The following is a 25,565-nucleotide window of genomic DNA, read 5'->3' on the forward strand; positions in this document are numbered from 1 at the left end:
CACGTGCGATGGTGCGGTGTGAGATGGAACAAATCCCTCTGTCTGGAGTTGGTGATTCACTTCAAATCACCCGGTTGGAGGCCTGGCGAACCTCCATACCGTATTAGCCAGCGAAAGGGTATATCACCCCGTAAGGGGCGGTATAACCCCGCCGCGTGTAGACATGTGCGAACATGTGCACATGTGTGTATGGTGGCTTTGAAAAGGTGTTCTTAACACCTGTTTCGCCATACCCTCCAAATGGAGAATCCTAATAAATAAATAAATAAATGAATATCCGTCGCTCCTTTGTTCAGTTATTGTCCTTTGAGGTTTTGACAAGAATACCCCTGCAGTTCCATAGCAAGCTGCTAGGGGGTCCAAACACACCACTTCTTCCCTACATCACAAGCGATCTGTCATAAAAAAAATCAAGACCATAGCACGCCCAGGTCAAAAGATTAAAAAAAAGGAATTCGTGCTGCAGTACCAAGGTGACATACCAGTGGCCGATAACCTGATGATCTTAACCTTCGTCTTCCCAACCCCTACCCACATACCAAATATTATCGTAATCCACCTAGAGGTTCTTAAGTTATGCTGACTGCAAAAATCCGGAAACACAAACACACACACACACACACACACACACACACACACACACACACACCACGCGCGCGCGCGCGCGCGCGCACACACACACACACACGCACAAAACTATATCTCAATTTTTCATGGAGATAAACAAGAACATTTGATCCCCACTTCAATGGTAAGGGATGAGGAAGGGGTGAGGACTTCCAATGGGACGCAAAGACGTCTGTTCAATATGTGAGGGGATTCGCTTTCATACCGCGAGCACACCACTCCTATGGGCAAGACAGACACACAGCAATACCGGTACCCCCGCCCACTCTCTCTGGTGGATCGTCTGTAGGAGGAGATACTGTATTGTCAGTGGGTTAAAGGTCACCTACGTCCGCGTGTCACTCCCCGTTATCGGCTTCATTATTTATCGTTCGGATTTCCTCTGGAACACACAGGCCACATTGTCGACATCTAGAACATTTTTGCAATGCAACTAAGAGCCAAAAATACCTTCATCGAATTCATATATAACGTTAAAGTCACTTTCAGAATGGTACGACAAGATGTGCCGTCCCGAACATTACCGCCTCGGAGGGAACACTACAGTTGTGTCCCTTGGGATTGAGAGAAGTGAATTTCAGTTTACGGAACAAGGCCATGTGATGTGATTACATGGATGGCATCCTCTGGGCATCACAAAACTGATGTGAGCGTGCGAGTAAGAATAGTTCAGCCAAAACGTTGCCTTCAGTATGAAATCTGAATAATCTGGAAAGTTGAACAAATGACAAACACAGAATATCTGAGACCAAACATTAGCTTCTTCATTTCTCGTCTTTTACATCTCACTTCTTTGATTTTGGACTGGATATTCTGTGACATTAGTATCCATGTATTTTTATTCTACGACATTTTTATTCAATTTACAGCACGTATGTGCTCATTTAACAGCTGCTTTGTATCATGTACAGCATGGCCGAAAACTTCCTTTTTTTAACGAAAATTGACGCGCCTGTGGATGTTATCCATATAATAAAATCAACATGGTCTGACAATATATGAAAAGGGTTAGAGGCTTTACCTCGGTCATATGTTTCCAATGTATAGCCAATGTTTACAATTCAAAATGCAATCTCAATGACATAAGATTTCAAATTATGACTTTGGACCGTTATTGTGTCTTGAGAGCGGCCTATGTTCTTATCTATGCAACCTACAACACGATACCACCATATCCATCGCAACAGTCTGTCATAATTACGACGATTTCATCGTTCAGCTAGAATGACGTACATGTATTTCCGCTGTTTCTGCATTCGTGATATTAATGTTCTCTTCTTCCGACGATATTCTAGCCTGGGTGCCATCTTCAGAAATGACCGCTAGCTCAATCTTTCTGCTAGATGAGGCCATGTTGACTTACAACAACTCTTGCCATCACACAACGCTCCCTTCGGACAAAATGCAACAATGCCTTTGAGACAATATGGTGGTGGCCAAGCTAACGAAACCAAAACAGGTTTTGCAATATATATGTGCAAACAGACAATTGTTACTTGCTGCAGGACTAGACTTTATATCTAGGCCACATCAAGTAAATTTTATGGATGACATCCTATGCGGAGTGCAATAATAATGAGATAGCGCGAATAAAAAACAAGATGAGTAAAAAAAAAAACAAGATGGCTAAATTTTCAAAATAGACACCAGAAACGTCGTAAAAAGATTTGAAGTGACAAAATGTGGCATCACAACTAACAAGGCATTCATTCCTGTATTAAAGAAGTGAACTAGTGTAGTAAAAGTGATACTAGTGTAGTACACCGGTGTCACTTGCCAAGCTGGCAACAACAGTCATGGCTTCCATATTGGTGGCAGTTTTACAGCTAACCAACAAGTTTCAATTCTGCAACTATAGTCATGGCTAGCTCCCTAGTGACTTTAGTATGATTATTAGGCTACAACACGACATGTTTGCCTATTTCGGTCTACAAATTTTCTGCAAATGCCAGGTTCGTGATTTTTGTATGGTTGGTATGTCTGGGGGCAAGAAGTGAGTGGTGTAGGCTAGCGGCTAGTTTTGAACAGCAGGGGCTGATTTTGTTGTAGACTTTGAAACAGAATACCTCAGGAAAGAGTAGTCGGGTTGTTATGATACTAGTATATGGTGATTCTTCACAAAATAATGACCATCTAGAATCGGACTTTTTTAATGATTTTCTGTTTAAAAATATATACTTTATTTTTCAATATCGTGAATGTATTCACATTGCATATGGGACATTGCCTGGTGAGTAAGACATACCATCCCTATCATGCGCTGCATATCAAACTTTAAATGATCGAAATCCGTCGATGAAATTAATTCGGAGATATGAATGTGTGAAGAATGACTGGGAACGTTTCTATATAACGTCCTTGGGATGACATATCAAAAATTCTTACTCGAAGTTCATAATAAATCATCTAACGACGGCGTACGGGGGGATTGGGTACCTTTCCAATCATGACAGCTGTAAAAACACAACTCATCAAATACTGGCACCGTTTGGCAAACTTACCCGAAGACTTTTTACTCCGTGACGTATATAATACTGGTGATCATGACTGGATTAATCATGTCAAGGACATTCTGAATCACCACGGCTTTGGACAAATATGGATGAAACCGCAAGATGTACTGACAGACATCGAAAATTTGGAGGTACGTTCTCTACCTTTAATAAACAGTCATTGTTCGAAGAAAATTGATAGTAACTTAAACATACGTGACTGATGAACCTCTTCAACGAAAGGATGAAATTTAAACCGTAGTTTTATAAAACAGATTATATCGCCGACCAACTTCGCCTCTGGCTACAAGATATACACATACAAGAGTGGTTTAGCAGTATCAAAACGAATTCACAACTTTTCCTTTTGAACGGCTCCAAAAATTGTTATAAACAAGAAAAATACCTGTATGATATGAATACCTTGGAAATTCGTAAATCCATAATACAATTGATAATCAGTAGTCATAGGTTGAATATTGAAACAGGAAGATATCACAATATAGCCCCTGACCAAAGCCCATTTTGTCCAAAGCAAATTGAAAATGAATTTCAGTTCGTCATGGAATGCCCTATGTATGATATGTTACGCAATAAGTTATTCACTTTCCTGTGTCTAAATACTACAGATGTCAAGATTCTAGATACCAGAAGTAGATTTGACTATATCTTTAGATCCGACAGTCCTCATAATGCTAAGATAGGTAAATAGATAAAAAGATTGCTTTGTGATTAGAAAAGATAGTGACATGTTTAGCCCCACCTGATTGTACAGAGGTTTTTCCTTATTATCCTATATTGTCTAATTAGAATCATATCATCTCATACTGTTTAATTAGTAGAATTGTAAGATACATTCTGTATTCTTTCTCTTTTTTGTTGTAGCTTATAGTTGGCCATACAAAAGTGACTTTTTGTCGAGTCAATAAAACTTCTTCTTCATATCCGTCAGCTTTTAGTGACAATATCGTTACTAAGGCCGAACTAGCTTTGTGCAGTATTTTTTTCCTGATGACCTCAGTGGAAGTCTAAGGAAAAGTGTTGTAATGTTTAGTGATTAACATATGCAGAAATATGTTTTTCATGTCAGTTGTTTCAGAATCATAAGCAAAACTGTTGCGACCAATACTAGAGTATGCCGTTCCTGTCTGGCATCCTGGCCTGACCAAGAGTCAGTCTGGCCAACTTGAACAGCTCCAGAAAAGGGCGTGCCGCGCCATCATGGGCAGAGACTACCCCTGGTATTGCGCTGTAGCAGCTTGGACTGTCCACACTTGCCATGAGACGGGAACAGTTGTGTCTTAAGTTTGCCAGTTCCCTCATAAACTCCAACACGAAAGAGGGCATTCAGTCATGTTTCAAGCAAAGTAAAACAGAGAATCAAGTTCTCTGACACATCATTTTGCTCTTGTCATCTTGTAAATTGTATATAACTGTGAAAAAAATAAATTGTAATTGATTGCAAATGTTATGCAAATGTTGTTCATTTTGCTCTTTAACGTCATTTAGTGGATATCTTACTACATTACTGCGTCTATATATTATGTCGTACACAATGAAAATTGCTCTGCATGGGGGTTAGAGGGACCCACACAAATGGGACACCGTTTTAAGGCATAAGACACCAATGACATGAAAATTAAAAGTCTCTGAAATTACCATAATGATATTACATATTAACACAGCCAGTTGCACAAACCTTACCTCTTCCCTTACCTTATTGAACATCAAATCGAATAAAAATCATACTTCCAGGTCTTGAGTCTTCTCACCAGGTACATGTAATAGGATTAAACGATGACTTTCCTCTTGTGACGTCACAATGAACATGGGAGGCGGTTTGGAACTTTGCACCGTGGGTCACACAAACTTTATTGCGAAGCAACCAAAGCAAATACTGTAGTATTTTTAAAATGTATGTAATCACGATAATCAAACACTGTTTGCATATTCGATAATGTTTTTCGCAAGCCGTTGTGCCATGTTCCGAACCGACCGTGGTTATTGATGATTTGATGTGCAATAAAATCAGAAGCGCTTATATTTGATGTAAACGTCTGATCAGAGCTACTTCCTGTTTATAATTCATTTCGAAAGACCAATTACAAACTTAAGGTGAATAACAAAATGAAAATCTTAACTTACAAGTAAGTTTGTGCACACTTATTGATTGATTAGAATACTATCATATTGCCAGTGTGAAGGTCTATTTAGTGTTCGCCTTTCACCCATTACATTGTGAGTTTAATCCCCGACCGTGTCATACCAAAGACTTTTAAAATGGTACACAGTGCCTTCTCTGCTTAGCACTCAGCATGCAGGAAAGAGTATGCCAGTTTAATACACGTACAAACACACACTAACAAACTAACAGCAGACTTACACCCAGTGTAGTAATTTACACGGTGTAATTTTCACAGTTGTGTGGCCTAAGGGATTAGGAATGGAGATTGTCGCTGCAGATGTGTGATTCGCAAAGGACGTCAACTTATACTAACAACAATTGCCATTGTCTGTGAGCTTAAAGGTGGGGTCACACCTGCGTATATTTTCAAGTGCGCATAATTTCCGCATGAACTTTTGTCAATACGCGGCCCGAACGCCCAACATTTGGGAATTTTTTTGGAAATAAATAAAATTGTACGTCGAGCCCATCTGCTGTTGGAATTAGAATTCAGGGTTTTCATTTCCCATGAGATGCGATGGATTGCAACTGAATTGCGCAACAGAATTTTCCGTACTGCGAATAGATTCGTATGGGGTACGTATGTTGGGCGTAATCCGACCGCATGCCTGACGCACCTGGTGCTAATTGCATTCCAAACGCATATCAGGTGTGCCAATAGAGTATTTTTGTTAGAGGAACCCTTTGTACTACGTAATGTGCTTTTGTTTACAGGCAGTGCAAGTAGAACATTGACAAGTTTTTTTTATTCATTTGCGAAGCAGTGAAGCAGTGACACTTTGCTTTTACAGTAATGTGGGCCATCATTTACCTTAAGAAATTATGTGCACTGTTAACATTGTGTTTGTTTTCACTTTGTCCTTAATGATTTCCCCTATCATCTTAGTACTTCAACTACTATAAAAATCACACTCATACACACCACAAAACGTATTCAAGATCTTTATCAAACACGTAAATTAAACAATTATGAAACCTTACGCCCTCTTTCAAAGTTGTAATATGGCTCTATATTGCACCTTTATATCATGTGGTTCTACACACAAAAAAAGTGCCATTATCAGCAAATTAAGTCAAATATCTGTTACACAAAATGGCACGTGTGTCACACAAATTGACCCAGTGCTTGAGCAGGTTCCTCTACATCTTCCCGTCCCTGGAGGCTCTGTTGGGACCAGTGTCCTGCATTCATGGTGTCCTGCAAGTTGTGACCATCTCTCCATGCCCCCGGTACAAATTCGTCAGTCCTGGCCTGGATCTGACATCATAAACCGGAAGATTCCAAAAAATCCCTATCGGCCATAGGATTTGTCTATTCTGCACAGAGCTAATAGAAGACGAATATCACTTTATGGTTGTATGTCCCAAATATTCCGATATACGCAATTCTCTATACAGAAGGCTGTCATTTTGTACACAAGGATTTATCCAAATGGACCTGAAGTGCAAATTCAAATAAATAATGACATGTGACAATCCCTGCATGGCAGATATAGGAAAATATATCAAAGAAGGTTTAGACATTAGAAATTCCCCAAATGATTGTAAAAGCCTCCAATGATTGTAAGAAACTTATCCCATAATACAACTCCTGTATCAGTTAGATAAGCCTTAACTAAAGTTAAGAGGTACAAAGTATGGCATCTACATAACTACAGTGCTATAAGCACTGTAGTTATGTAGATACCATACTTTGTACCTCGTACAATTGTTGTGCAATAAAGTTATATACATCTTGAGATGATTTTTTTTGTCTGGAGTCAGGTGCACCTTCGTATTTATTCCAAATCTGGAGTGTGCGTCGATCACGCTATCAGTACGCGTAGTATGCGCAAAGCGATCGCAGAACGCACCGTACTAAATCGTGATCTATGTGTGCATTCGTTATACGGTCGCTCATGGTGCGTTGTGTCTGCGCTGTAAGAACGCTATGTACTCGCATTACCGCGATTTCCGCGTATTACTGCGTGTAAAGCGCAAACATGTAGCGTCTTCATAGCGCAATAGACCGACTGTATTGCGCATCCATAACGTTTTGGGCACCAAACTGCGTACGAATGATAGTTTTGTGCATGTCCAAAACTATCAGACGAACTGGGCGTATATATTCGTTTGCCTGCGTACGTGAAACTTTCTAAAGACGATTCAGATGCGATAAAGGTGCGACTTGTGCGTGCGGCCGCGTATTGAAGAAATTAGTCAAAATGTCGAAAAACGTCAAAACGGAACTCATGCGGCATGAAAATATACGCAGGTGTAAACCCACCTTAACTTCGTACGAATGATAGTTTTGTGCATGTCCAAAACTATCAGGCGAACTGGGCGTATATATTCGTTTGCCTGCGTACGTGAAACTTTCTAAAAACGATTCAGATGCGTTTGAGGTGCGACTTGTGCGTGCGGCTGCGTATTGAAGAGGCCCCTGTATCGTGAAAAGCTGGGTGACTTGAATTTCGTATGAAATAGCAGCACGAGAGTACAACAAGGCATACATATTCATTTTTCAAGGTTTATGCATATATATAACCTGGTCGCAACCGATACTCCCCGGGCAGCTAAATAACTCCTCTGGCATATCAATTCTGTACGCTATCCGTGCGTCTATTATACGTTATTACTAAGTACAATTCGCTGCCCGATCGCAGAACGAAGGGTACTAATCCGTGAAAAATCCGTCGATATCGTGCGTTGTATCTTCGCTGCTCATTCGCTATATCTAAGCCTATCAGAGCTCATACCGTGAGATCAGCGTATCACCACGTATGAAGCGCGAACACATAGCGTACTCGTGCCGCACTCGACCGACGTGAGACCGATGTACTGCAAATTTATAACGCATGGGATGCGTAGCAGCGTACATACGATACTTTTGTGCATGTCCAAAAGTATCAGGCGTACTGAGCGCATGCCTGTGTACCTAAAACTTACAAAAACGATTCAGATGCCTATGAGGTACGCATTGTGCGTAAGACTGCGTATGAATGAAGTTAACAAAAATTTCAACACGGAACTCATGTGGACTTGAAAATATTCGCACGTGTGAAACCCCCCCCCCCCCCACCCTTAACGTGATTGGGCGTATCTATCATGTGCATTTGAAAATCTAAGACGTCTTCTTCTCTTAGTTCATCGCTATCGCGCTTAATGCAGGGCTTTTGATGCCTGTGCTTATTGACTATAGTCATTCCCGACAGCGCAAAAACCTTGACTGGAAGAGGGGCCCCAGTGTTCCCGGATGTAAAAGCAGTATGCATGGGGTGTTTTCCATTTTTTATGAGATCGAACCTTAATAGACACCAGAGAAGTTAAATGAGGCTCCCTGCCATAAGATAAGGATTTCCGTTCTCGGTCTGGCACTCGAGAAGCCGATATGCCTGTGATATCTACACATACACAAATTTATAGTATGTCAATTGCGTCAAGTGTAACGTCATGTTTATCATAGATTACACATTTACAACGTTTGTTTTCTGGCCTGATTTGATAATTAGAGAAGACGAAGTAAAGGCGGAGCAGGCTTTCCTAGTACATCATAGTGGTCGTGGCTTCCTTCACTTATTATGCTCAATACACTTTTGCAGATGCCTCTACTGCATAACCTTATGCAACGTTGTAGGGAATAAAGTGTGCATGTGTGTGCATGTGTGTGTATGTCTGTGTTATAAAGGTGTTATTATGTGTGTGGGGTGGGGAGGGTGCTCTGCTGGTGTACATTTAGCCAAATCTCACATCAAGACCAGTGAAGTGATCGCCGCTGTAAGGCATGGCCCGCATCAATTTACAGGCAATAAAATCGCAAATTACGACAACCTGTGACCTATATCATATTTGTATGTTAGAATTTAGTTTATCTACATGTACTCAGACCACATTCATTCATTTCATGTATTTAGTCTTTTTTCTCTTGCAATTAGCCCCATGGGCATGAATTTGCAATAAAACATTCAATATATTCTTTGACCAGCAAAGTATCCTAAAACATTAAAGAAGATTTATGCTGTCTAGTTATTTATGTGATCCAGTCCCGCGATGTAACGCTATTACTGAAAACAAAATCTAGTGCCTATACAATTGCTGCTGCTGCCCTGCATATGACATGCACCATTGATAGCGATCGCACAGTTAGGGAAAATGGAAGCGTCAACGCTTGCTTTGGTTTCCCTTCTTTTTTTTAACCTTCGGCAAGAAGGCTATGTCTGTCGATACCGTTTGCGTGCGCGCGCGCGTGTGTGTTTGCGAGTGCATGAAGGTGGGTACACACCTGCGTATATTTGTGTGCATGAGGTCCGTACGAAATGTCAATACGCATCCGTACGCCCAATACGTGGAATTTTTCGAATAAATCAAATCATACGTCAAGGCTCTCTAGCCTCAGCGTTTCCATTCCATATGAGGTGCTTATAATTGGCATATGAAGTGCTAAACGCAATTTTCCTTATCGCGAATAGCTGCGTATGAGTTACGTATGCTGGCCGTTTTCCGGACGCACCTGGCGTTAATTGTATTCCGAGCGTATTTCAGGTGAGTATAACTGCAGCTGCAGCCCGCTTTGTCTTCATTGCTAGTGCAGATTTCACAGTGTTGACATCATACCTGGCATGAAACGTGTATCTGCTACCGGCGCTGGCCGTGGCCGTAGCCGTGACCGTAGCTCCTCTAGTTCTAGACCGCCTGGTGATGTACATGTAGGTGGCTGTGATGGCCGTGGTGACCACAGAGACCCCGCCGCCCCAGAAGAAATACCAGTCGTGTCATACTTCGCCGCCCCACATACTCTTGATTACGAGCATTGACAATTAAACATCTTGTGTCAGAAAAACATTTTGTACAACGTATACTTTTGTTCCAGAAAAACGTGGCGGACGTGGCCACTAAAAAAACCTACGGAAAAATAACACGTATGGCGGATTGTGCACGCACAGTGCAAGTAGAACAGTGAAGAGGTTTTTCTTCTTTATTTTTAAAGCAGTGAAGAAGTGACACTGTGCTTTTACAGTGATGTTGGATTACGTACAATTTCGTACGGAGGCGTGCAAATACGTCTGCGTGCAAAAACGTGGGCAATCTTTTAGGACACGTAAGTGATAAGTACCGCCTCCGTACGAAATCCGCAAGACGGAACAATGACGCTACCAAGTGAGGTACTGAACCAGACATAAAGCTAAGGACACAACTCGCCGTACGTGCTTTTTGTCCGTACATTTTTTGGGGAGGCCCCATCCGCCACGTTTTTTTTTCTGAAAACGTGGGAAAGGAAGCACTGGCAAGTGCAGGGAGGGAGTACGTCAACGCACGTCACTCGCACGGCTGCTTAAGGTAATGAGTATGTGGTCTGCATGCCGTGAGCGGTTGCGTGCATTGCTACTAGTGGTGACTTGTACGTGCTTACAACGTACGATCTCTAGGCGATTGCCACATGCTGATTGACCCCGTATCTATGACGTAGGGGTAAAAAGGTAGTGCGGTCGAAATCTTGGAGCGTATGTATAATCGTATGTATAAGATCATGATGTTTGCCTATTCCTCGTATCAATGCGCGTGACCTATAGTGGCTTTACAGCTGACTGCCTCGGTGAGTCGGCTGCAGTTCCGCATGGCCCCGCATAACCCCATTTAAAAGACGTCTTTAAAAAAATTCAAAACGACAACTTTTTCAGGGTTTCAATTATTTTGGTAGGTTATATCCTCGACGTCAACATAATGGGTGTGTCCGTGGGTGTGTCTGCCTGTCTGTGTGTCCGGATTTTTGTAGTGAGTTTTTATAACTCAAGAACCTCTGGATGGATTACGATGATATTTGGTTTGTGGGTAAGTGTTGGGAAGATAAAAAGTCATGGTCAATTTTGGGCCCCCTGGTCATTTTTTTGTGTGGATCTTTTGATCTGGATGTGTTATGGTCTTGGTTTTTGGATGGCATATAGCTTGTGACACAAAGGAAATGTGGTGTATATTTGGTCCCCTTAGCAGGTTGCTCTCGAACTGCAGGGGCATTTTTGTCAAAATCTTCTAATGAGGATAACTGAAGAAGGTAATGACAAGTTTACATGATATTTGGTATGTCGTTAGCGTAGATAGAGATGCACATCATGAAGTCCAATAATGCAAACTGACACTTAATTTGCATATTTGATGAGGAAAATCTGTATTTGCATTGTTTCCTTTATAGAACTCAAATACATGTAATATACGTAATTTGTGGCAGGTGGAACATTATTAGATACGAAGTATGCAAATAAATAGATGAAAGTTCAAACTCTTCTTCTGGATAATATCAAAATTGATATTAGAAGAAGAGTTTGAACTTTCATCTATTTATCATATCCTGGATGTCTAACCTTCACAAACGTATGCAAATAAGTCCTTAATTTGCTATAATTCATCTATGTGGTAAATAATTGGAATGATTGGATGTTTTAGCAGCTGCAGGGGCGTTTTTGTCAAAATCTTTCAAGGAGAATAACGGGACAAAGGGACGACGAACTTCCATGATATTTAGTATGCAGTTATCTTGTGATGTACATTATGTAGTGTTCATCGTGTAGATTCAGATTTAATATGCATCTTTAATGAGGAAAAACTATACTTACAGTGTTTTCCATTAACGGACTCATACATGTAACATACAGTATGTATTCTGTGGCAGTTGGAAGATTAGCAGATACCAATTTTGCAAATAAAGTCATAATTTGATTAATCAATGTTAGCAAGTAAATTTTATGGATGACATCCTCTGCAGACTGCGAAAATAACGAGATAGGCGAAAAACAAGATGGCTTAACTTTCAGAATAGACGCATGCCCACATATATATGCTGTTGTATATGACTTTCGTCGAGAATGTAGTCATCAATACGAGACAATTATTTGAAATATGATCATGTTTAATTTCCAATGAAATGTTATGTACATATCCATGATAGCCCATGGTAAAGCCTCTTTAGCCCTGTCCTTAAATGTGCAGCTTATCTTCAGAACCCCTGCCCTAGTCGTTTGACATACCTTAGGAACAGCGGGGTTGACAGAATACCTGTAGGTTTATTTCAAATAGGATTTGATACCACAACATCACCTCTTGATGACATTCAGCATCTTGTAAATATTCACAACTTTAAAAAATTGTACATGAAGAGGATTTGACTTTACCACAGCTTTCGGAGAACAATACTGTGACGTCTTGGATAAAGATGCATAGTTAATGGGGCAACGCCCACGCAAGTCAACGCTTCATGTAAATGTACTGATTTGCTTTACTTTCCATGAATTTGACATTGTATTCAGGCAATTGTTATGAAAAAACAATGTCAGATCATGCAGATTTTCAACGTATCCAGAACATGACTTATATATCAGTGACAGGCAACAGACAGGTTACTATGCTGTTACTATGCTGACCTACATGAATAGCAAAGCATCATAAGTCTTCAATTTCCAATGCAAAATCTCTCAATTATCAAAAATGCCTATTCTACAATCTGACGGATTATTCTAAATGCCAACGTGAACTGACTCGGAACGCTTCATGAGACTTCATGTATTTTCATGTACGTTCATGTATTTTGACATAGCGATTTCTGAGGTTGCAATAACACACAATCAACGAGTGGTGATTACCCTGCTGAGTGCCTACTCAGATGGCATGGGTGGACATGGTTGGAGATAAATCCTGCTGTATTATCATTATAAAGATAAACCCTAACCGTGTGTATGTATATGACCCTTCCTATAACACTATTTCTTAAAGCAAGACCTTAATCTAAAATAGACAAACAGCAGCTTGGGCTGCGTTATAAGAAGGTGTGTCGTGTTCGTGAACAACACGAATCATTACCTACTAACTAGACAAGTCTTGTCAGTGAAACACTATGATTGGCATCAACTTTATGTACGTGAGTTAGGAAAGGCACAGAAGTCACGGTTCTGTCGTGAGCCATGGGTATGATTTCAGTCCAAATCCTTCTTATATCCCACCACGTGTAGTCTTTTTCTTATACAATTGTACCAAGGATTTTGAGATGACTGGAATACTACTGACAGAAATTACAGCCAAGAAAGCTGTGGTAGCCAGGGAAATTCTGAAGAACCAAAACAGACATGATTCTAATTTCTTTGGCTTAGCCTGAAGCACCACAAAGTTCTTACATCAGAATCAGTACTCCTTTCGTCTGATTGATTGCAATGTTTAAGGTAACTGCGGGTGCAGATTAAACATTTCATGCATATCAATCTGCCAAAGTCTGATACTGAGTTTCAACCTGAAGATCCACTCTGATCAACTTGACCAAGGCGTAGTGTTACGTAGGATCCTCTACTGACCGCGACATAGGCCTAACAATTCTTGGTGTCTTATTGCTATGTTAGAGAAGCCCTGCGAGATTTATCAGCCTTCGGCGATCCTTCGTCCTTCATGTCATCTGTACTTTTCATACTTGTTATGTCTTCATCGTCATCTTCCCTTTTCAAAAACTCCGGAGCCCTTTCGATGGAAGCTTTCAACATCCACCTCCTAAAGGCCCTCTGGACGGCCATAGCAGCGAGCTCTTCGCGCCTTCTCGCCATGGTGGAGCTGATCACCTCATAGTCCTCGGGTCTTTCCGGATCAGCTAACGCCTCAGCCAGCTCTTCTTCCGTCTTCTCTTGGTGAAGCGTGTCCATCACCTTATCCGTCAGTTTTGTCAAAAGGTCTCTACAATATACCCTATCCTCCGTGCATATTGGCAGGTCCAGGTAGACTATAGTGACTTTATTTGGTTTGGGCACTCTAAGAGGGGCGTCAAGTTCATGTAGAAATTTCGACACCTGGTCCAAATGGATGTATTTGGTAGCGTGCGGGTCGTAGCGCTCCCAAAGTGAATAGTACATGTCAACGTCATCTTCCGTGACGCCTCCTTCATCGGCTTCTGCCACGGCGTTACTGAAGTTGTCCAGAATAACAGCAATGTACATGTTGGACATAACAAGGAAGTTCAGGACTAAATAAGACAAGAAGAAGAAGATGGCCAGGGAACTGTTCCCACAGTTTCCGTTTGGATAATCCTCGGAAGGCTCCGGGTCACAGTCGGGCGGCTCCACCATAACACCGGCAAGAAGACCGTCCCAGCCGGCAGAGGTGCAGACTTCAAACAGCGATATGATGCTGTTACCGAACGTTTCAAAGTTGGTGATCTCAGTCAAGCCTTTATTACGAATCACATCCATGAAGGAAATCATTCCGAAAATGGCATAAATGAACATGACGAGGAAGAGCAGCAGTCCTATGTTAAACAGAGCCGGTGCAGATATGGCTAAAGAAAATATCAGAGTACGGATGCCTTTGGCTCCTTTAATGAGCCGAAGGATTCGGCCAATCCTTGCCACACGGATGACCCTTAGTAATGTAGGGGAGACGAAATATTTTTCGATGATGTCCTCCAACAGAATTCCTGTAGTGGTAAAGCATAGACAGTTAAAATCACGCCTACATTGTCATTGACGGAATCTTTTTCGCTTTTAGTACTTTATAACGTTGACTATCAAAACCTTTCATCGTCAAAATGGACTACGATACATGAGAAAACAAAAAAAAAATGGCTGGCAAATAAAACAGAACTTCAGTTTTTCAAGTCCACATAGAGTCACCTAGACATGCTTTTGACCCAACGAATGCCACGTGCTCTGCCCGGATACTATGTTTATGTACATTTCATCGTTAATCTGTTGTAAAATGCGCTGCAACAAGTGATCAAGTACATACCTAATATGGACATAACGACGACAACGCAGTCAAAGATGTTCCAGCCTTGGCTGAAGTATTTAAAGCCAAAGGCAGTCATCTTCCATACCATCTCCCATGTGAAGATGCCGATAAACACGATGTTGACCAAGGCCAGGTTGTCGGTGAACTCTTGCGTCTGGCCATAGTGTTCGATCATCATGGACACCATGTTCAGGCCGATGATAATCATGATAAAGATCTCGAATATCTGATGCATGGCTACATCGTAGAAAAATGCCTGGACTTTATTCTGCAAAAGACAGATATGTACCATATACATTTTATGATCAAACAGAGATCTAATTCCCACAAGTGGCAAGTCATTACACCATGTGCAGACAGGCGTTACCAGTGTTAGGGTATTTGGTGCAAAGACGGATTGACGCCTTTGCGAGAAATACAAAACAGAAACATTCTCTGGTTAAAACAGGTCTGCTGATTTTAGAGCAGGCCTAAGCTACAAAATTCTATTGGGTTCAACGCTAAATGTTGAGTGACATTGGCTTCCTACCGCAGGCCTCGGGATTCCCTTGGTTGGGGACTTGGAACCCAGTTTTTTCATGGCAGCGTAGTACTTCTTCTGATCCTCAGTCATAAACAAGTCAATAGAGGATCCTTCTCCACCTTAAAAGAGTCGAAAGAAGCACAATAAGCAGCAAATCAGCACTAGTTGATTTTGATCGTGGTTTGTTTGCTACCACAATCATTTCATATGCTTAGGATGGACTGACTGAGAAGGTAAGAGCAAAAATCCTAAAATATGCATCAAGTTTGATTTTTGTCTGAAGCAGGAACTCTTCCGTTGAGTGTTATTTGTAGGACGAAAACACAGTATACCTCTCCCAAATTCTTAACGTAAATAGAAGCTGTGATGATGGTTTTCTATATATAATAAATCTCTTGGTCAGCGCGAGTATCGGATCCCGAAAAAGTGGGCAGAAACTGATATTTTAATAGAATTTCCTAGGCATGAATGACAATTGAGGACACGATGCACGCAGCGTCGAAATTTGTATGATTTCCTCTTTATGATATTCATCGCTATATAATTTAAATACGCTTTGGTAGCAAATCTCTCCTTCACGCTGAGTCTGGTGTTCATGACGTGAAGCATAATGCACCTAATTCCCTAGATTTGTATCATCATCAGGCATTGTCAATAGATAGACTTAGATCCATGCTGTTGACTAGGAAAACAAGTGAAATAGTAGTAAAACATGTAACATTATACACACACGCACGTCCTCACATTCGTATATAAATTCCTAATTGTAGGTTATAACAATGAACGATGAATCATTCTACATCTCTGTCGATTTGATTCAATTTAGACGCTGCCTTTCTTTGGCAGGAACCAGTTACAGAACTGGCAGGAGATCTGTATGCCAGGAGCAAGCGGAGATGAGTGAGTGAGTGAGTGAGTGAGTGAGTTTCTTTGGCTCTTTGAATGTTAATTTTTTTCTGTCTCAAACACTTGTTTGTATCAATTTTCAGTTTGACGGCTTTTTGTCCGAATTACCAACAGCTAAGATACGGAAACGTTTTAACTGATAAATTCTCATAACTCGAAATGGTGAATTTTCTCGTCCGTCATTTTATACGTGCACTTTTATCAAAGTCTTTGCCCGCCAAAATTTCGAGTATAAGATCTACGGGAGATTAGCATACAACAGCATATTTGTTCCTTTGACCCTAAATGTGGCATGATAGAATACCGAATACCTAAATACACTTTCGTTTTCAATGTTCAACATATCACCGCCCAAAGAGAGCGACCTTACCAACAAAGAAGTGTGTATAACTGTTCAGTTCCAAACAGACCAAGTTACAAATCAGGTTTAGATTCAAGCTTCACAGCAGATTTTAGCTAGTCCCCCTGAAGAGGCTTGAGGTAGGGGATGTGCTGGTTCGTGATGAGTTTGCAGCGTCACTACTTCTTTCATATGACGGCAGCGGCGCCTAAACTATATAGAAATAGGAAATCCTATACAATAGTGCGCAACGGAAAATATAATGCACATAATGTAAATTTTATGAGAGAAAGTTTGCGAAGACTGAGAATATTGGACAGATGTTGTCTACACAAGTAGTTTTGACTAGACATACAAGGCGCATGCGATGCGTTACACAATATAAAATGAAAGTCACGTGACCAGTGTTAGAAAGCTACTTACCTAAATTGGCAGAAAAAGATAGAAATGTTGAAAACAGTGTGATATTGATGTATGATTACGTATATGGTTATGGGGTGATAAATATTTTGTTTTAGACTGACTCAATCTAACGTTACGATCTGTCACAAAACCTATGAAAGAAATTTAACACAAGGGCCTGTAGGAGCGTACTGTTTCTGTCTGGTTTTAGATGCTCAATTGTCTGTCTGACAATGTTCAATGTGAAACGCTAACCGTGCCAAAATAAAATCAAAAGAGTTTAAAAAGTACCAACCTCTTGCCACTTTATCCCAGAGAAGGATTGGGAGACACATCCATTGTTATTAGCATATCTTTTGAGATAGAAATTGATTCTATTCCTATAGTTATATGGGAATACGCAAAAAAAATGTAAATTTGATGTTAGGGATCTATTATAATCTTAGATTGTGTTAAATCTAGTATAGAATAGTTATTTCTTATATTACCAACATAAGGATATTAACTAGCTGTTAATTGTTCGAAGTGTACTGTGTATCGTACCGGATGGATTTCCATTGATTATACATTCTTACAGTGATGCAAATGATTACAAAGCTACGGTTACTTGCAATTTGTGTGAAGCGATGGGCATCCCATCCTTTACGTATGTATATGTATTAATCTGATATACCGTGTGCAGAAACAATTGGTCATTCGCGTACTTATATGACATATACAAGTGTGATACATATTGCATATATTACTGTGACGCCTAGCTGACGTAACGGCATTATCAGAGTCTCCTTCTGTGTTTACATAGAAACGTACAATCTGTAGGTTTACAGGAACTTACACCAACCTTTCTCAACCTCGTGCCAGAGAGAGATGGAAATGCAAACGTTACATATATTATTATGTATAACCCTGAGTTAAGTCAATGCCGAATGTGTTCACATGTAGGCGTTAGAAAGTGTTTGGTTCTGGATTTTGTACATTGCTCTTCCTTCATGCAGAGATCTTCAGCGTGCTGGTGAAGAGTGACGTATGTTGGGATGAGATGCAAAAATTACACTACAAAACTCTGGGCCAAAGGCCGACAGACAGACGCTGTAACTACATAACAACAAGAACACACAAATCTATGGTCACAACTATATTCAGCTTTCCAGCACATGCAGATTGAAAGGAAACTCCAAATATACTTATCTTTTTCTTCTGTGCGTTGAAATTTTCAATGATGACACCAATGAAGAGGTTGAGAGTGAAGAAGGAACCAAAGATGATGAAGAGGACGAAGTACAGGTACATGAAGAGATTTATCTCATATTCGGGTTGCAAGCCCACCTAGATAGAGACAACGGATGTTGGTGAGCTTTGGGAAAATGAAGCCGTCATTACAATTCTTCAAAATATTTCAGTCAATTAAACGAACCATAACTTTCATATACCTAGAATATTTTTTTATTTTGATAATGTGTTATACCTCGGATAAATTATATTTTGACAACGTGTTTGCACTCATTGGGCTTGTATAGCGTTATGGGCAAATATGACAAATCAAAGTTTACGAGCAAAGTTGGGAAAAAGAGACCAATCAGACGAATCCAACTGCACTCTCAAAGCTTCTCAAAGTCACTCACATTGATATGGTCAAAGCTGATAGGATTTAGTCCTGCTTTTAAATGTGTGATGTTAATGAACGCTGTATTCACACATTTGATCTTTCTTCGCGTTTTTGTAATATCTCATCATCGACCATGATTGATAAATATCACTATTCCACGAAATCAGCAATATCTTATACAAAAATAATCATCCTTTCAAACAAACAAAATTTGAAAGATCCCGAAGGTTCACATGGGGACGACAATACAAGTGATTATTTTTGCATACCACGTGAAAGATTATATATTAGGTTATTGTTCACAGCTGTAGAAGAGCATTATGTTGGAAAATAACGTTTCTGGAATGCCATGTGCACCTTTGACGTGCTTAGCGCATAACTCTCCTCAGACTGAATCCTTACCTACAAATTGAAGGTAAACATTATCATTGATCTAGTCGTGAACAGATAGAGAAATTTAGGTAGCCTGATGGAGAGATTATCTATCACTTTTTATGGTCAACTTAGGATTTATGTGAGGCTATATGAAACAGGAAAGGCTATCTGCGACTTTGGAGCACAAAAAAATTGTGACCTCGTGATGAAATAGAAACTACTCACATCCTTTTGAGGAGGTCCATGCCCAGACGAGTCGGAACGGTGCCCAGGCACATTCGCGGGAAAGAAAAATAAATGGACATAAAGCAATCATCGACAAGGCAGCATCATGATAACCCTTAGATATGACTTTGCCTGAATGATATCAAACATGTTATTATTGAAGTTTTTAACTGTCATTCATTATCAACACAAGAATTGTCTCGAATTTGCGGTCGCTCATCCGTCGACTTTGGTCAGGAGTGGTGATTCAAGTACTTTGAGTACGTGACCTAGGGACACGTGACTCAAGTAAAGAATCACCACATCTTTTCCTGACTCTCCCATCCCCACCTCAAGTATTTTTCCAATTGTATGAAAAGAAAATATTCAATTTTATTTGCAACAACGATCCGGAAAGAGTACAACGAAAAGTTCTGTACAATACCTATCAATGTGGTGGATTGAAACTTATCAATTTATATGCATTTAATGCTAGTATGAAGGCTTCTTGGATTCCAAAACTTTATTGTAATAGAGATTGGTTCTGTGCTAAGTTACTATCAAATACACATGTTATATTTTGTAAAGGGTTATTCCCATTTATGCAACTAGGCAATGATGACAGGACAATTAACAGGATATTACAAGAGCAATTTCCAAATACTAGCCTATTTTTTCGAGATGCCATCTCAGCATGGTTAGCCTTCCAACATTATCCTCCGGATTTCGATTCGAATTCTTGGCAACAGCAAATGTTATGGTGCAATTCAATTTTTCAAATTGAAAGGAAACCAATTCTATGCCAGAACTTTGTTGAGAGCGGCATCATATTTGTTGAAGACTTGCTAGACACAAATGAGATACCCATGTCATATCACATATTAATTAAGAAGTATGGGAAGCTCTGCTCTGAATTTACATACAATGGGTTGCTTTCTGTATTAGCGAGAGTGTGTCCGAGACAAAGTAGTAATAATTTCAATCACTTGCAAGTGTGCAGACCGCTCTTAAAAAACTATGAATGGTGTAAAGGAAAAAAGATCAATAAGAAAATGTATGACTTCTTTATGGAAAGCAAAAGCCTTAAGATAAATCCAGAAAACACCATGTCTTACTGGGAAGATGATTTTAACATTGCTCTCCCATGGAGACAAATATTTCAGTTACCCTACAAACTTACAATAGATTCCGCCAGCAGGATCTTCCAATTTAAACTCTTGCATAAGTTTCTAGCTACAAACAGAATGCTGTATATTTGAACATCAAAAGCAGTTCGAAATGTTCTCTGTGCGGGGAGGATGACGAAACAGCGAAACATTTATTTTGGAATTGTCACATTGTATTTTTATTTCGGAAAAAGGTTCAAATTTGGTATAATTCCATAACAGGAACTACCTAGATATAAACAACCCATTGAATGTATTACTAGGCGATTTATCAAGTGAAACACCAGTAATTGCTAATGTTATAATTCTATTGGGCAAAATATATATCTATAAAAACCGGGAGACATCGAATCTATCCATCCACATGTTTATTGCCTTCGTTAAATATGTACATAAAATGGAAAAAAATATCGCAACAGCTAAAAACAAAATAAGTAAACATAACAGAAAGTGGGAACCCTTATACCTGTTTCTGTAAAATCCCTACCACAAGTACTTACCTGTCAGTGTATGTGCACTTGTATGTTCTTGTTTAAGTTTTCTTGTATTGTATGTTTTTTGTTTTGTTTATCTGAATAAAGTTTGAAAAAAAAAGAATCACCACTCCTGACGAAAGTCGACGGATGAGCGACCGAAAATTCGAGGTGAGAAAATCCTTGTCCTTGTGTTGAATGGCAGTTAAAAACTTCAATATGGATTATACCAACACAGATGAGCTTCCATGCAAACATGGTATTGATGGTTGTGATTAAGATGTTTCTAATAGTTTCCCCTTGGCTAGTAAAGCACACATCTGCATTCAGACACATATCATGAATCAGTACCTCTTCTAGAGCATTCAAACCCATGCAATTCTAGCTTGGCTGCCGACCACCTTCGCCAAGAAGATAAGGTTTTCTTTATAATGCTGCTATGAACCCAATGTATCATTCTGTACTCGCTATCATTCTGTACATTACTCTACTTCAGTTGTTATTGGATTTTCCATCCATGACAAAGTTAGTAACGATATAAATGATGTGACGGCCTTCTCAACTGACAAGTTGATTAAGTCGTGTGTTTTAAAAGGTGCTAGCGATTTATTCTTCAAACACGAAGTACTTGTATGCACCTACCGTACTGTCAATGGCGTCATACATAATGTCCATCCAGCCTTTAAAAGTTGCCTGGAATGGATGAAGAGTAGAAAAGATTGTACAAATCAAGCATAACTTAGGTTTCCTAACATGTCGCTGGTTATGAGACTACGGCTTTACATAGATTCCGTTCTTTTTCTGACGCTGTTGGAAAAATTGAAGTTGCTTAAATAAAATAAAAAATTCCTAGTTCACTATCAATGCGCTGTTTTGGTATGAATTTCTTACAGAAAATGTTCGGTCGGCATGTTATCCTGAATTCTATTCTACCTACTAAAATAGTTATGACTTTTTCCAGTCTGTAAGGAATAATTAGCCTCCGTTGCAGGCTCCGAAGGGGGCTGGTTTTCATTGGTGTGTGTGTGTGTTGGGGGTGGGGGTGGGGTTGAGGTAGTTCGCGATTTTCAACGTTGGCTAAGTTCTCTTATGCCGGGAAAGAGAGTTTCGAAACGGGGTAAAACTCCCTTCCACGGTAAACTCCCTTCCTCGGCAAACTCCCTTTCCCGTAAGACTACCTAGCCAACGTCGAAAATCGCTAACCACCCCGCCCCCCCCCCCAATAAAAAACAGCCCCGTTTGGAGCCTGCATTGGAGGCTAAGGAATAATACCGTTAGCCAAATATCTTACCACTTGAAACAGTGAAAGATATGCCTGTCCAACGTGGTCAAAGTTGATCGGCGCGTTGATCCAGGACAGATTTTTCTGGCCACATTCAAACTCATCCCTGACGTAGCTGGCGTTCACCTTGTTCCCTTCATCATCAACGCATTTGTAGTATTTCCCTCCGAAGAGTTGTACTCCCATAATGGCAAATATGAGCCAGAAGATGAGGCACACCAGTAGCACATTCCCGATGGAGGGGATGGCGCAAATCAAAGCGTTAACGACGACCTGTCATAGATGATAAAGAGGGTCCTGTTGTTGATCTCTTATTCTATACTACTAAAATATAGTCGAATTCCGAATTACCAGAAAAGAAAAAATAGAAAGGCCGATATTTGCTTGAGAGCAAATATACTATATTTCACCCATGCCCCTCCCCATGCAACATTGGACTGTTCCATATCATTCCTGCGCAAAAATGAAATATTTTAACAGTAACTCTTCCCAAAAGTGAACTAGGCAGAAATGGAGGTCCCCTATGGAAGAATGTACTCTTCCACAGGAGCTCTTATGCATAATTCATTGGTTCTTAGAATGGCCAGCCTATTTTTTTTAAAGTGACAAAAGTCACTACACCTTCCATTCAGAAAATTTTTATTCTGAAATTATGATTAAGCCATTCAACAATATCCAGTACAATAACTAGGTCGAAGTATCGTTAGAAGCTCCTTGTAATTGTGAGGAAAAGATAAGCATAAACTCACGAAAACAATAGTTCACCAATACAAATGACAAAAAGCAATAAAAACAAAACAATGGACTGAAGTATTGTAAACAGAATCTCACCCTCATTCCCTCTGCTCGAGATATAGCTCGTAAAGGTCGAAGTGCTCGAAGTGTTCGGAGGGATTTGAAGGCGGAGACGTTTTCCATGCCCATGATTTTGGCCACCAAACTAACCAGTGACACCTGGAAGGTAGAGACAAATGACGTGGTGAGAAGTGACAGCAGTTGGATCAGGAGAGACGTGGAGCCACTGTGACGTAATGCTTTAGTGAACCATAGGCTGATGTTGGGATAGTGTCACGTTTTGAAACAAAAGTTCGCAGGCAAAATCAATACACGATGTGCAGCACTGCCGTATGACTAATGGTGGTATCTCACTGCACTTGGGGTACTGGTGCGGCACTGCGGGGTTCGTCAACGCAGATGTACCTTCCCAGAACCTAGCTATAGAGGTATCCCTACGGAAATTCAAGGTTTTAGATGGCAACTCAACTGTGACGTCTGCCCTTGACGTCACGCGATTAAGTCCTATAATCAAGGTACATGTACTTGTGGACAGTAGAGCATGGAAAACCGCTTTCATTCACTTACCATAACAATAATGAAGTCCAGCCAGCACCAGGCATTCGTGAAGTACTTCTTATAGCCGTATCCAAGCCACTTGAATAACATTTCGATGAAGAAAATAAACGTAAAGTAAAGATCCGCATATTCAAGAATCTTCTTTAAGGTCGGGCGTTGGCGGATATGTCTATCCTCTATCGCCTGGAATGGAAGGAAAGAAAACACATTAGGTTGAAATGTTTACTTACGAAAAATTCAAAAAAAGGTTCCACATTTGCTACCACAGAGCATTCTCCTGTTTCGAAAGGCTAACTACATATTTGTGATGGTATGGTGTGATAGAATTACAGTTTTTTTAAAGCCGTCTTCTTTGCTTGTTGCAAATAAAGCAAACTTTAGTGTAGAAAGGACAGTTCATCGGAACTTTGGTTACAATAATTTTACCCTAATATCATTTCGGAATTCTTGACACATATCTTAACAAGTAGATAGGACTAGGATAATGAACAGAACTGTCTAACTAGAACATGCTTATTTCTATGTTTTTAGAGTAATATTTATCTTAACTTTCTACGTAACATTATACAGCTATACGTAACACTCACTAGACAAGAGAAATGTTAAGGTTCTTCCATTAAGTAATAGAATGGCATGTCATTATTGTTTAATTATGTGGTGATACATTTGCCAGCAGTACGGTTGGTACAAAGGATCTGTACTGCTCACACAATAGCACAATATCCTCCTTACATTTTCACGGGAATCGCGTGGAAGAGCGGAGTTTTTTACGTTTCTTCCTATATCCAGTGGTAACGTAACTATAATAGTCAATAGGACGTGCTTTTGCCATTTTAGCAAAAAGTTCTATTTTGTGTTGCTGTACGGTTATTTGAAAACACTAAAGCTGAAGGTTGCTGTAGATGTACACAGTTGTTTACCAAAGAGATGAGATTTGGGCTAATTTAGCCAAATGTGTTTTTGGGCCTTTGCAGGTGAGATAGTGGTGATTACCACAGCTATGCTAACTGTGGGCACAAGTGTAAAATAAGAGAACGGACTCACCAGAGCCAAGCTACTGAACATAATCATCGCTATGATGAAAGTCTCGAACCACTTGTGTTCAATAATCCAGTGCGCACGCGCCCGAATGGCGTTCCACGTGGGTCCCCATCCGGTTTCATCGACATTCGCACAAAAAGCAATTTTTCTGTGGAAAAATTGCAACACTGGCGTCATTCAACATGTCTGAATTAAGTCACAAAACGTCACTTATAGGGCCTTCACACTGAAACCAAACTAGCAGGAATCAAGCAGAACCAGCTGGAATGAAGTTTTTTTTTGCAAAATTCGTCCCACATTAGGGCCATTCGGATGGGAATTCTAAATGGACCTTATATCCCCTTCACACGAGAAGGAATGAGCCAAAATGCCGTCAGAATGAAAATTATTTTCTATTCCTGGGAATTCGATGTGTATTATAGAAATTCTCACTGCATTCCATATATTCTTTCGGTCACATTCTGGCAGGATTCGAAGTGGCTTGCCGTTTGGGTTCTCCATCGAATGAGATAAGAATGTATCGAATAATGTTGGAATGCCGTAGAATGCTGTCATACTGCATTCAAAATAGTTAGAATTCACTTAGAATACACTTTGCATGCCGTTCGATATTTCTCCACTTCAAATGCACCTCGAAAGTATTTGGCATGACAAAAACTTCCGGGTCAGGCAAAAGAACGGGCACAAGTATCTGGAAAGCAGTGAGAATTTCTTGAATACACTACGAATTCCCAGGCATAGAAAAGAATGGCATTCCGGCTCATTCTTGCTCCCTTGTGAAGGGGCATTTACGGCTGTGCTCTAAAAAGTGCCTCAGTATATGATTTGATCTATGATGATAATGGATATTGCATATGC

At 40.2% G+C, this 25,565-nt stretch overlaps 1 protein-coding gene across 8 annotated transcripts in view; it reads right to left on the reverse strand.

Annotated features, from left to right (window-relative positions):
- Window positions 1–12,163: 12,163 nt before the first annotated feature.
- The window catches only part of LOC118406716 (sodium channel protein type 2 subunit alpha-like), a 71,264-nt gene continuing 57,862 nt past the window's right edge, over window positions 12,164–25,565 (reverse strand). For all 8 annotated transcript variants that reach the window (XM_035806992.1, XM_035806994.1, XM_035806990.1 and 5 more), the window contains 10 exons: window positions 24,711–24,855; window positions 23,676–23,849; window positions 23,145–23,267; window positions 22,323–22,586; window positions 21,674–21,724; window positions 19,414–19,416; window positions 18,396–18,533; window positions 15,566–15,679; window positions 15,034–15,304; window positions 12,164–14,722 (listed from right to left, as the gene is read on the reverse strand). In XM_035806992.1, coding sequence (XP_035662885.1) covers window positions 13,653–14,722; window positions 15,034–15,304; window positions 15,566–15,679; window positions 18,396–18,533; window positions 19,414–19,416; window positions 21,674–21,724; window positions 22,323–22,586; window positions 23,145–23,267; window positions 23,676–23,849; window positions 24,711–24,855 — 2,353 coding nt within the window. In that variant the 3' untranslated portion in view covers window positions 12,164–13,652. The remainder of the gene's footprint in view (window positions 14,723–15,033; window positions 15,305–15,565; window positions 15,680–18,395; window positions 18,534–19,413; window positions 19,417–21,673; window positions 21,725–22,322; window positions 22,587–23,144; window positions 23,268–23,675; window positions 23,850–24,710; window positions 24,856–25,565) is intronic.

The sequence above is a fragment of the Branchiostoma floridae genome, chromosome 19, assembly GCF_000003815.2.
Source record: "Branchiostoma floridae strain S238N-H82 chromosome 19, Bfl_VNyyK, whole genome shotgun sequence".
In the NCBI taxonomy this organism is placed as follows: Eukaryota; Metazoa; Chordata; class Leptocardii; order Amphioxiformes; family Branchiostomatidae; genus Branchiostoma; species Branchiostoma floridae.